Genomic DNA, 12435 nt, shown 5'->3' on the forward strand with positions numbered 1-12435 from the left:
AAGATGGTGGCTGCCAGGATACCCGGTCCATCTGCAAGACGAAAGGCCAACTGGCGACAGGGCAGGCGGGCCGACACTCCGACCAAACCAGGCGGGTAATCCTCGGGGCATTTCGTGGCTGCTCCTTCGGCCATTCCTCCCGTCGATCCGCCATTCATGATGTTGATCCATGATGCATTCCATCCCACTCTGCAGCCATCGGATGCATGGATGATTCAGGCGGGGTGTCAGGCACCGTTGAGTTCCGGGTATATGAACTCCTCCGTCTGCCCCGCTTCAACCACTTGTTTCAGTACTAGTACTAGTAGTCCTCGACTCGAGTCAGTCTGATCTGTGATAAATTTATACTTCAATCCCCCACTCCCCGTTCCTGTACCGACGATTCTCCGGCTCTTTAAACTAAACTCTGCTGCACAACCTGCAGTTAACTCGAATGCCAGTCCATCCACTTCTCGAATTATAATCAATTCATCCTCCCGTCTCCGTCACCATGGCACGTCTGGACGTGGAAAAAACCATTGAAGAGCTCACGCTGGGCGAAAAGGTAGCTCTCACGGCTGGCAAGTAACGACCTATAACCGAATTAATAACAGAAAAGATCACTAATCAGTACCACAGGCGTGGACTTCTGGCACACTGCCTCAATTTCCCGACTAAACATCCCCGCTCTGCGCATGTCCGATGGTCCCAATGGCGTGCGAGGCACCCGCTTCTTCAACGGAATCCCAGCCGCCTGTTTCCCCTGTGCCACCGCCCTCGGAGCAACCTGGGACGCCCATTTGCTGCACGAGGTGGGCCAGCTGATGGGTGACGAGTCCATCGCTAAGGGCTCGCATATCGTGCTCGGTCCCACCATCAACATCCAGCGCTCTCCGCTCGGCGGTCGAGGCTTCGAGTCTTTCGCTGAGGATGGCGTACTCTCGGGAATTTTGGCTGGGAATTACTGCAAGGGGTTGCAGGAGAAGGGCGTTGCTGCCACACTAAAGCACTTTGTCTGCAATGATCAGGAGCATGAGCGTCTGGCGGTCAGCAGTATCGTCACTATGCGTGCCCTGCGCGAGATATACCTGTTGCCGTTTCAGTTGGCCATGAAGATATGTCCTACTGCGTGTGTTATGACGGCCTATAATAAGGTCAATGGCACACATGTCAGTGAGAATAAGGAGCTTATTACGGATATTCTCCGGAAGGAGTGGAATTGGGATGGTCTGGTAATGAGTGATTGGTAAGAAATATCTCTATAAATAGCTGCCTAGCATGGATATTAACAGTGCTCCAGGTTCGGAACCTATAGCACCTCCGATGCTATTGCTGCTGGTCTGGACCTCGAAATGCCCGGCAAGACACGCTGGCGTGGCTCTGCCCTAGCGCATGCTGTGTCGTCTAACAAGGTACCTGAATTCGTTTTGGACGACCGCGTCCGCAACATTCTTAACCTCATCAACTGGGTCGAGCCTCTGGGCATCCCCGAGCACGCCCCAGAAAAAGCCCTCAATCGCCCCCAAGACCAGGAGCTTCTCCGCCGCGCCGCTGCTGAAGCCGTCGTGCTTATGAAAAATGAAGATAACATTCTTCCCCTCCGCAAAGACAAGCCGGTCCTGGTCATCGGACCCAACGCCCAAATCGCCGCCTACTGTGGCGGAGGTTCTGCCTCCCTAGACCCCTACTACACCGTCTCGCCCTTGGACGGCGTCGCCGCCAAAGCCACCTCCGAAGTTCAATTCTCGCAAGGCGTCTACTCCCACAAAGAACTTCCTCTCCTCGGTCCTTTGCTCAAAACCCAGGATGGTAAACCAGGGTTCACGTTCCGTGTCTACAACGAGCCTCCTTCCCACGAGAACCGCACCCTCGTCGACGAGCTCCATCTCCTCCGCTCCAGCGGCTTCCTCATGGACTACGTCAACCCCAAGATCCACTCCCTCACTTTTTATGTCGACATGGAAGGCTACTTCACCCCCACCGAATCTGGCGTCTACGACTTCGGCGTCACCGTAGTCGGCACCGGCCGTCTTCTCGTCGACAACGAAACCGTCGTCGACAACACCAAGAACCAACGCCAAGGCACTGCTTTTTTCGGCAACGCCACCGTCGAAGAACGCGGCTCTAAGCACCTCAACGCAGGCCAAACCTACAAAGTAGTCCTCGAATTCGGCAGCGCCCCCACCTCCGACCTCGACACCCGGGGCATCGTCATCTTCGGACCCGGCGGATTCCGCTTCGGCGCCGCCCGCCAGGTCAGCCAAGAAGAACTGATCTCCAACGCCGTCTCCCAAGCCAGCCAAGCCTCCCAAGTCATCATCTTCGCCGGTCTCACTAGCGAATGGGAAACCGAAGGCAACGACCGCGAACACATGGACCTTCCTCCTGGAACCGATGAACTGATCTCTCGTGTCCTCGACGCAAACCCCGACAACACAGTCGTGTGTCTCCAGTCCGGTACCCCTGTCACCATGCCATGGGTCCACAAAGCCAAAGCCCTCGTCCACGCCTGGTTCGGCGGGAACGAATGTGGTAACGGCATCGCGGACGTTCTCTTCGGAGACGTCAACCCGTCCGCCAAGCTCCCATTAACATTCCCCGTCCGCTTACAGGATAACCCTAGTTATCTTAACTTCCGCTCTGAGCGAGGCCGCGTTCTCTACGGCGAAGACATCTACGTCGGATACAGGTACTACGAAAAGACGAACGTGAAACCCCTCTTCCCCTTCGGCCACGGCCTATCCTATACCACTTTCTCCCGCAGTGATCTGAAGCTCACTACCTCCCCGGAGAAGAGCACCCTCACCGACGGCGAACCCATCACAGCCACAGTCAAAGTAAAGAACACAGGCGCCGTCGCCGGCGCCGAAATTGTCCAGCTGTGGGTCCTTCCCCCAAAGACGGAGGTGAACCGGCCCGTCCGCGAACTGAAGGGTTTCACGAAGGTCTTCCTCCAGCCTGGGGAGGAGAAACAGGTTGAGATTGTGGTGGAGAAGAAATTGGCGACGAGCTGGTGGGACGAACAGCGCGAGAAATGGGCATCGGAGAAGGGAACATACGGGGTGTTGGTCACAGGAACTGGAGAGGGAGAGTTGAAGGGGGAGTTTGCAGTTGAGAGGACGAGGTACTGGGTTGGGTTGTAGGGATGCCGTATCTCAATCATGACGTGCATAGTATGTATATGGGTTATGATTGATTATGTGACGGTCAATGAATTGAGATTGGATACTTCTATTTACAGAGATGAGTAAAGGTAGGAAACAAATAGAAGACAACATGGATTCATATCAATGATACAATAGATCCTAGCACAACTGGGTAAGGTAGTAGAATAACATACGCACTCCACTCCTAGCGAGTCTACTACTATCTACTAGCTATCACTTTGAAGTCACACTTTACTTTCTCTCTCTCTCTCTCTCTCTCTCTCTTTACCTTCGGTTCATTTCAACCATAGACACTACAATACTGAAGTACATATGATCAAACACGCCTCGTGGAAATGATATAATACCCTTCATAAACACATCTGTCACAAACACACGCACATATGTATGCACGCTGCTCGTTAATACTACCGGTATAATGTGATATCTTTATCCTACTATTTAAATGTATCCACCGAGTCGGTGGATTTGATGAGTTCGTGCTACATACTATTGTGTCAGGATGCGTATTACTACTTCATGTACTCTGTGGTGGATAATTGTAGTAGTAGTGGTGGTGGCAGGAGTGATAGTAGTAACCAGTTGATTGAGTAAGGGTACTACTAGAGATTGGTATAGGAAGTAGCATTGTAGCTAGGAGGAGGTCAGAGGGTGTCAGGATCCCGCCTGGTGCGCTTCAGGCGTGAATCCTCTGGCTATCTATCCGCTAGATTATCCAGTAAAAGACTAGAATTCTGAGTCAACAGACTCAGAACGCGCATTCCTTATAAGCTTTAATTCACTAAATGGCAGGCATGTGACTGGTTGTCACAGAGGGGAGGTGCTGACTGGTACTAGCTATTATTGTGGATTCCCTTCCCCCCCAATTTCTACCTCTTTCAATTGAGGATGTTGTGCTAGGACTATTTGCATGAGGAAGTTCTTGAAGGCGGTATGAGTCAGACGGAATGATCTAGGCTATTATACTTGTTTGATTTGTCTTATCATGACTTCTTATGAGGACTGCATCGATATATTGTATCATTACTCGATATCTGTCATCTATTTGGTTGATTGAAATAGAGTAATTAATTTACTCGCATCTTCTCTAATACTTCTCTTAATAGACTATACGACCTAGTCAACACTGGAATCTACAAGTACACACACGTATGTCATCCCCTTGAAACAAAAGGGGGTGGGGGGATTTATAGGAACACCTTGATGATACTACCCTCGCCGATGATATACCTAATAGGGTTCATTCCCTCGATCGATGAAAGCGGGGAAAGAGTCTGAGTCCAGACTCAGACCCACAAACTGCGTTTGAGGCTGTCTGTCACATTGAGCTGGGGTTTAATTGCGCTGGCTGTGGCTGGGACCCTAGAAGCTAATTAATTGCTTGTCAGACTATCAGCAGTAGGGAGATGACCATGGCGCGGACCATCCTTTTCATCGTTCTGATGGGCCATACAAATCACTCTTGTAGTATATAGTAAACGAGGAAAGTACCATATTCTCAGACACCGAGCAAAGCCCATATTTTGAAGTAATGATTGACTGGAACTTTGCTTGGGTCCTTCTCACCCTCCTTTAATTCACAGTCAGTGCAGGATTGCCCCCACAATGTCTCCAAAGACCTCTATCATCACCACATACCTCCTCGTCCTCCTCGCCAGTCTAATCTCAGCCAAAACTGTCCGAGAACATCTCGACATGTTTTGTCCCTCCAAAAATGGGCAGGAGGTCCGACTGGAGGAGAGACTATTTGTCACATACCACTGTGGAAAGGCCCCCAAGGGACTGGGATCTTCTGGAGAGCTACCCTGCAGCGATGGATCCTGAAGCCTGCAGTCGCGCCTGTGTAGTCAGCTCTACCTGTAAAGGAAGTCTATACAGTGCGCAACCGGCGAACCGCAGGGCTCCGTGTTTCTTGTATTCGGGCGCCACTGAGCCGGTGCTTGAAGATATGGATCGTGTGTTGTGGATGTCGTATCGGAAGGTTTCGCCTTTGGACCCGGTTGATTGTAAGGAGGAGCTTGAGTTGGTGGGGGAGTTGGAGGATAAGGTCAGTGTTTACAGAGGGAGATGGAGCAGTTGAAAAGGGACTTGGAAGCTTGCCAGGCCTCTAGTGGTGGCGAGGAAGGAGATGGAGGCGATAACGGAGGAGGGGAAGAGGAAGGTGAAAATGGTGGTAACGACGGCGGTTCAGGAACTGGACCAAATGATGCTGTTTGTGAGTATTTACCCTCATATGAAATGTTTGAAGACACGAAGTTACCCCAGTATGCTGACAGACACCACCTCCATCAGGTCCTCGAAATGATGAAAACGTCTTCAGCTATGAAAGCAGAAGATGGGAGCTGCACTGTGACAGATGTATGAATATCCCCTCGGTATGCACTTGTTATGCACTTTCGGTGCCTTTCTTGATCTCCACTAACCCTGCATAGATACCCGTTATGGAACCGGTGCGAACAATGACCTTGACAGGGATTCCCCCTACCTCAATATTGCAGAATGTATTCGCCAGTGCTCCCAGATCCCCAAGTGTAGGATGGTATACTTCCATAAAGGTCTCCGCACTTGTTTCTTTGCGACCAGACCAGGGACTTTGAGTGGACGTGCTCCCGATTATGACGCTGCCTGGGTTCTTGGATCCTAGAATGACGCTGTCGCTATGCACGGTGCTGCCGTTGCTGTCGAAGTCTGCCCGCATTCGAAGTGCTTCATTTTATTGGAAGGTTTCGAGATTGGAAGTGTCCGTTGCCTCATTTGTTGGCTGTTCCAGCTGTATGATGTGTGGATTAGCGTTGATCGTAATCAACAACGTACCAAACTCGTATATTCAGGCGACTTCCCCACAGTCTTGTCAATGTGGTGACTGAAAGCAGGAGTGGCCGGTTTGGCGTTGAAATCTGGGACCCATCTTCTTGCCAAATCATCAACATTTGACGTCTGCACCTCGCATCGAAGATATGTTACCTGAAGCCTGCCCACAGAATTAACATTGGCCTTGGGCGTCACATGTCTCCCACTTGGCCCTAAGCATTGTTCAGACCCGAAGACTTCGTTCGAATGTAGTAGTAACAGGGGATAAGAGGGAAACCGAAAAGGAGCCTGGCAAATACAGCGCGAGGCGTCGAAGGAAGAAGCGAATCGACCAGAGGTAGTATCAGGAGGCGAGCAGCAGCAATAGATTGATTGTAACTGCGACGATTGGAAGCCATGACAAACGTGAATTGCTGCTTGTAGGCACTAGTAAAGGGCCAAATGAACATGAAGGATACCAAATCACTCGCAAGACCAGTCTGACAATCACATGATGATCATGCCCCGTGCTTTGTTTGTTCCAGGTACAACATAACAAGATGTAATATTGTATGAGTCATTCGATGGCTTTTGTGTAGGAGGTATCCGTCAAGAGAAGCCTTTGATGAAGATGACCTAGGGTCGGACAGTCTAGAGCATCCATAGTTATCACCATGTAATCATAGAATAAAGAAAGAACCCTTGCAGTGACAGTGTCATGGAAGTCACCGTAAAGTTGCATCTCTGAGGTAGATAGAGCGCATGAGTCTAAGTAACTCTGCAATAGCTTGGGGCTCCGTTCCAAACACGACTTGTTGGGAGCAAACGATTACAGTCGCACGGAGTATACCGCTCTTCACCTGAGACTGGGAGTGGTATAATATTTGGATCTAGACCGAGTTGTAATTCCCGTTTGCTCCAGGCAACGCTGCTGTACATACCGTATCCTTATTACTTTGCTGCCTGTGTCTGTGCCACTGCTGCTGCTGCTGCTGCTGCTGCTGCTGTTGTTGTTCCAATCCCGACCGAGGCATTTTGGAGGGCTCTTCCCTGGTCAACCCACACCAATACCCTCATTTTGACAACCATCACGACTTCTATCTTGGTATTCTCCCATAGTAGCACTCTTGAAGAGATGATCTCTGCTATTCCTCGATACAATCTGCTTGGGATATCGTCCATATGGCCGACAACAAGGAAGATGCCTTCACGCGGTCGGTTACAGTCCCCTTGATGAGGGGCAGATGAAGCTATTCATCAGATATAAATACCCTCTCATTATCCAAACAATGAGTTGAAAATAGATGCAGAATCAATCGGTTTCTCAAAGTCACCTGGTTCTTCTTTCAGTCTCTCAGCTCCCTGCAAAAGATCATCCACAGATCTGCCTTTCATCTCACCAAAAACAACCTTCTCCTCCCTTCCAGCAACTACAACGCACTGCCATCCATCCATCAATAACGATGAGCATCAGCATCAGTCATCGACCAATGACCCAAGGGAAGTCGAGGAGAAGCTATGCCAGCTAATGAAGGACAGTTTGCACACTACCGCAAACGATCCCACTGAAGCTGAGAAACAGCCTCATCAGCCATGTTCCTCTCCTCCTCTCGACGGTCCTCCCACCGACTCGTCTTCGAGCCCCGACAACGACAACAAGACGAACGAAGAAGCGGATGAACCGAGAATCCAAGCAAAGGAGGCAAGTGGGCTCAACAACGACCCGTCTCCAAGCCCCAACGATGACAATAAGACGGACAAACGAGCAGATGGAGAAGCGGACGAATCGGCAACCCCAGCAGAGGACGAAACCAAGCCCGCCGACGACGAGCTGTCCCAGTCATCGGATGACGAGTCGAATTCCCCCGAACCAGACCCAAGCGAAACCAAAGCCGACAGACTGCGGCGCGAGCGACGGGCCAAGTTGGACGATTATATCGAACGGGATCGCAAGGATCTAATGCCGCGCCATATCTGGCAAATGGAGCAAGACTTCCGACGTACAGACTGGCAGGCTTCCGCTACAGATCCATCTTATCAGCCACCAGTAGGTACAAAACTGGAATTGAGCGAAGCCGAAGCTGAAGAGCTACAGCGCCAGGAACGAGAGTGGTGTAGGTCATATGAGGAGAACATGAAATGTGAAGATTTTTGCGGGATACCAGACGAGGAATGGTTGGCCGATCTGAAAGCAGAGCAGACAAGTAAAAATGAAGCGGCGGACGAATCGACAACCCCAGCAAAGGAAGAAACCAAGCCCGACAACCAGCTGCCTCAGCCATCAGAAAACGAGCCGGATACCCAGCTTTGTCCAAGCGAGACCAAAGCTGACAGAATGCGGCGCGAGCGCCGAGCCCAGTTAGACAGTTATTTCGAACTCAATCGAGGGAGTTTATTGCCCCGTCATGTCTGGAAAATGGAACAAGAGTTCCGACTTACAGACTGGCAGGCTTACGCTACAGATCCATCTTATTGGCCACCGTATACACCACTGGAACTGAGCGAGTCGGAAGCTGAAGAGCTGCGGCGCCAGGAACGAGTATTCTGGGAGCAAAAAGACTTGCCATATGACAGAAACTCCAGGTTCGTGCCACTGGAATATGAAGGAATTATACCCAATGACGATTGGTATTACGATCTTAAGGCCGAGCCAATGACTAAGGAGGAAGCGCTGCGCTACTATGAGCAAAAGTTCCGTACGAAGAAGAGTAAGGGACATGAGGATGATCGAAATATTACAGCGGTCGCTCCAAACGAAGTCGAAAACAGCCTTGCTAGCGACCAGATTAGAACCGATCCTTTGGTGCCATCCAAGCTTTGAAACCTTCTTTCATCTCTTTCTTGGGGATATCTTCCAGTGCTACGAGTGTCGACTACCAGCGAAATGGTCATTGAGATCAGTCGTGGTCCGGTTTTCTCTACCTACTTGGAGTAAGGACTGCCCCTTCTCGCAATCCCTCATAAGTCCTTCGTTTAGTTCATCAATATAAATCATTCTTTTAAGAAGCATAATATTCAAAATCCTCCAAAGTGCCAAATTCCCATCACCTTAATAGTCGCCCAAAAAGTAGCATCGCCCAAAAAGTAGCATCGAAATTTTCAAAAAAAGACCATGGCTTTGAATTCAATACTCTGTCGTGGAGCATCACTTCCATCTAAGCGGAACGAGGCATGTGGGACACCTTTGTCGAAAACCATTACTAGATTAGCGACAGCTATTGAATCATGTGAGACAAATGACGCCGGTATACCTGGTTTGTCATCGAATCTGTTACCCCCTTGATAGAAGATTCAAGCCTCAGACGGCTGTTGGTTGCTTTTATAATACCACTTTTGGGACTTGTTGTGTTGCAAAGAGCAGTTCTGGCCCCAGACCTCATCACTGTGATATATCACAGGAAGTACATCATCCGGCTCCACGGAACTCGGTTCGCAAAAGGCTAAAGGATAATTCTTCACCGGAAGTAACGGCAACCAAAGGCTACCGATGAGATATGTCAATCAGCCGGGTGTACCACGAACGGCATGTAGATGGATTATATACTTGTAGAACTCATATTTGTGCGATGGCACAACCTTTGAATTGGGCTTTGTACAGTACTGTCGAAACAAATCTTCACGCCAGCTCTCTGCCGTGTCTGGGAAGCGAAGGTCAAAAGTAAGGTCTTGGGGCTCTGGTTGAGTGTTCTTACCGATGTGAGCTTTTTCACTCGGCTTTCGACCATCTGCATATTTTCCACGGACCTTGGAGATGTCAGATGTCAGATATATGATTGTCGTTCTTGGGTGGGGTATGACGCTAAGTTACCACATGCGACCAGATATGAACGATCGACGCTCCTGTAAGCCTTTGCAGTACTTGCTTGACCTCAGGATATAGTGTATCACGGATCTTATCCTGTTCGTGGAAGTCTATATACGACATTGAAGTGCTGAGAGTAGCGGTACAACGCCCTTTGTTTCGACCATGGATGATCCAACAAAAGCCATATTAGCTTGCGTGTCAAATTTATCACAAATAGGTAGCTCGCGTGTGAAGATTTCGCAAGACGCCCGCTTGTGACAGTGGGTGACTGATCGAAAGAGGCTCGCAAAGTGACCTTCCACTTATATATAGAAACGATATATAGAAGTTGTCACTTATGTCGCCTTTGTGGATGTTCTGGGGGTACAAGTTAGTAGTGTGTGATAAACAGTGTTGCTCGATGCTAGGCCCGTAGCTTTGTGGCTCTCTATACATTGGTTCTCTTGCTTGGGGCGACCTTTTGCGACGAAAGCGTCCAAAACTTGTGTATATTGCTCTTTCTCTAAAGCGGAAGACAGAAAGACTTCTTTCACAACGCACACAAGTCTATGGGTTTGATCCTCTGTCCTAGGACAGCTGGTGCTTGGCAAGCTCTCCTGGGCGAGCACGAAGGATTCCGCAGACATGGATTTACGTCGAGGTGAGATGTATTGGGTCGGATAAGGCAAGGCAGGCATGCCATCTCCGGAAGCCTCCAATGCGCTCGCTCGGGGACAGAGGGGAAATAGGTATTAGAATACTATAGGCACGGATACTTCTGGACGTTCTTCCGGTGCTGATGTCGGAAGACTGTCGAGTTGGCTGCAATGCTCTGCTCCTATGCGGCAAGGCATAACTATGAGACTATGTGAGATTGTGGTCAACTTAGAATAAGGTTGGAATATATAGCTGGAAACTTGAGGTGGCAGTCAGGTCTTACGGGCTATATCGCATCAATCAGTTTTTCGGTTTATCCAGATCTGGAATCAATGACTAAATTGTTAGTATGGTTATCCATGGATTTGCCATGAATCAATACCTTCATCGGCCGTGTGAGTTGTGCAAGCCAGTGCAACATGAGGCTAGAGATAGTGTGATATTTGTTGTCCGAACTCATTCATTGGCCGTAAATACCTTAGACGAATACGATACAGTCCTTTCATTACACTAGAAACATGATCGCCAAGCTTGACACAGTCCAACTACTAATCCAAATATCAAAAACCCTACAACATCCCGCCAAATCCACAGTAACAATACCCGCCAGTTATCTAGCATTAAACTCGCCAAGTTGACGACAGTCATGTATAGTAGAACCAATTCATACATCGGCTCTATCTATATTCGCCACAATCAGTGACCTTCCAACAGCCACTCGCGGAAATCCCCAAAGTCATCCATATGATAACGGGACCATTTCAAATGATACAGAGCAAACCCCTCCACAAAAGATTCCACCACAATTCGAAGGTTCTCATCTCTCAGGCACGCAGCACGTAATCTCCGGATACTATGAAGACACTTGTCAACCGTCATCTCCAACGCTTCGGTAGCAGAGCAGCCCTCGACTTCAGATACTAGCATCAGATTTGTATCTTGTTCATCGCCGATGATGGACTCCTTATAAAAGGAAACGACATCATTGAGCTGTGGCACAATCGCTGCTAGATCAGGAATTAGGGTAATGTAAGACGCAACGTCGAGGCTACCTTTGGGGAAATTGGCGAATGCATAGGCCTCTCCGATTCCGCTCTTTTGCCGCAAGAATTCGGGAAACATGCTGGTATTGTGATCAACCTTAAGACGTCCCTTCTGCTCAATTTCGAAAACGTTCACACTGATGTAATCCATTGAGGACTTGAGGATCATGTCACCAACAAAGGGGTCGTAGCGGGCGCAGAGATCCTCCAGGGCTGAGAATAGGCCACGGATGTAGGCCCACTGTGGCTGGTGGATTCCCAAGAGGTATGCGCGGTAATACTTGAGATTCTCTCTGAATTCGGCTCCCTCACAGAGATCATCAATCGAGAAGATGTATGACGTCCACACTCCGATGGACAGTTGGGTGTCACGATCTAGGTATGGGTAGAAGCATCGTGCCATAAAGGCCGCTCCTTTAGAATACTTGTAGACGACCTCTGAGGGCAGTCCACAACGGCTGAACTGGAGGAAGACTTCTCCGTCGAAGGCATCATCGGCTGGGACATCGGGTATAGTGACGAAGACTTCTCGAAGGAAGGAGGATACCAGGGTAAAAAATATTCTGACTGGATCACTGATGGCAGGCTCCGTAGAATTCTGGTCAACAGAGAAGAGTTGACCCATTGTTAGGGCGTACTGAAGTGGACTTTCTGAAGGAATTTGTATGAGAATAATGGTTATGATGCTGAGATGGTTCATGGGCTACAGGTCATTCTATATGGACAACCAAGTTACTTGGTTCAGCAGTCATAATTCACATTGAGTGCTATTTGGTGAATGCTATCCATGTTAACAGATCAGACCGACAAATACATTCCTTGTACACAGATCTAGAAATGGACACAAAAACGGAAAGAGAAGGAACATGTGGGCACGGTGGCTTGAGCACACCGGCTTCGGCACCCTGATGCGAACGGTGTGAGACAGCAGAAGATCGGTTCACACTATGCCCTAACTGGCATGTCACATCTCACGTTGCATTAGTCTCCAGAGAGTGTTGGCCAAAGCCATAAT

General features: G+C 49.3%; 5 protein-coding genes across 5 annotated transcripts; 3 read left to right on the plus strand and 2 right to left on the minus strand.

Moving 5' to 3' along the window:
- The first annotated feature begins 320 nt into the window (after positions 1-320).
- Positions 321-3250, plus strand: BO88DRAFT_491384 (beta-glucosidase H). The gene is made up of 3 exons (XM_025712852.1): positions 321-560; positions 619-1225; positions 1280-3250. Exons 1-3 carry the CDS (start codon positions 491-493, stop codon positions 3120-3122), a joined length of 2520 nt encoding a protein of 839 aa, XP_025558218.1. The 5' UTR covers positions 321-490; the 3' UTR covers positions 3123-3250.
- Positions 3251-4860: 1610 nt separating this feature from the next.
- BO88DRAFT_457960 (uncharacterized protein) lies at positions 4861-5790 on the plus strand (the record flags this gene model as incomplete). Its single annotated transcript, XM_025711016.1, has 4 exons — positions 4861-5193; positions 5250-5361; positions 5439-5504; positions 5579-5790. The coding sequence occupies 4 exons, from the start codon at positions 4861-4863 to the stop codon at positions 5788-5790; spliced, it is 723 nt and encodes a 240-aa protein (XP_025558219.1).
- Positions 5791-7240: 1450 nt separating this feature from the next.
- BO88DRAFT_429493 (uncharacterized protein) lies at positions 7241-8757 on the plus strand (the record flags this gene model as incomplete). The annotated part of the gene is made up of 4 exons (XM_025709158.1): positions 7241-7265; positions 7364-8644; positions 8678-8694; positions 8722-8757. The coding sequence occupies 4 exons, from the start codon at positions 7241-7243 to the stop codon at positions 8755-8757; spliced, it is 1359 nt and encodes a 452-aa protein (XP_025558220.1).
- A 680-nt stretch (positions 8758-9437) lies between these two features.
- On the minus strand, positions 9438-9861 carry BO88DRAFT_419339 (uncharacterized protein; the record flags this gene model as incomplete). The annotated part of the gene is made up of 2 exons (XM_025708386.1): positions 9438-9680; positions 9745-9861. The coding sequence occupies 2 exons, from the start codon at positions 9859-9861 to the stop codon at positions 9438-9440; spliced, it is 360 nt and encodes a 119-aa protein (XP_025558221.1).
- Positions 9862-11073: 1212 nt separating this feature from the next.
- BO88DRAFT_350870 (terpenoid synthase) lies at positions 11074-12045 on the minus strand (the record flags this gene model as incomplete). The annotated part of the gene is made up of 1 exon (XM_025703513.1): positions 11074-12045. The coding sequence occupies one exon, from the start codon at positions 12043-12045 to the stop codon at positions 11074-11076; it is 972 nt and encodes a 323-aa protein (XP_025558222.1).
- Positions 12046-12435: the final 390 nt, after the last annotated feature.

The sequence above is a fragment of the Aspergillus vadensis genome (genome assembly GCF_003184925.1).
Source record: "Aspergillus vadensis CBS 113365 unplaced genomic scaffold BO88scaffold_30, whole genome shotgun sequence".
NCBI lineage: Eukaryota > Fungi > Ascomycota > Eurotiomycetes > Eurotiales > Aspergillaceae > Aspergillus > Aspergillus vadensis.

What these genes read in the sequence shown, in the direction of transcription:
- BO88DRAFT_491384 (XM_025712852.1), top strand. Translation starts at nt 491, where the DNA reads ATGGCACGTCTGGACGTGGAAAAAACCATTGAAGAGCTCACGCTGGGC. An exon ending in AAAGGTAGCTCTCACGGCTG is followed by an intron (nt 561 to 618) that starts GCAAGTAACGAC and finishes TCAGTACCACAG; the next exon opens with GCGTGGACTTCTGGCACACT. An exon ending in GGTCTGGTAATGAGTGATTG is followed by an intron (nt 1,226 to 1,279) that starts GTAAGAAATATC and finishes ACAGTGCTCCAG; the next exon opens with GTTCGGAACCTATAGCACCT.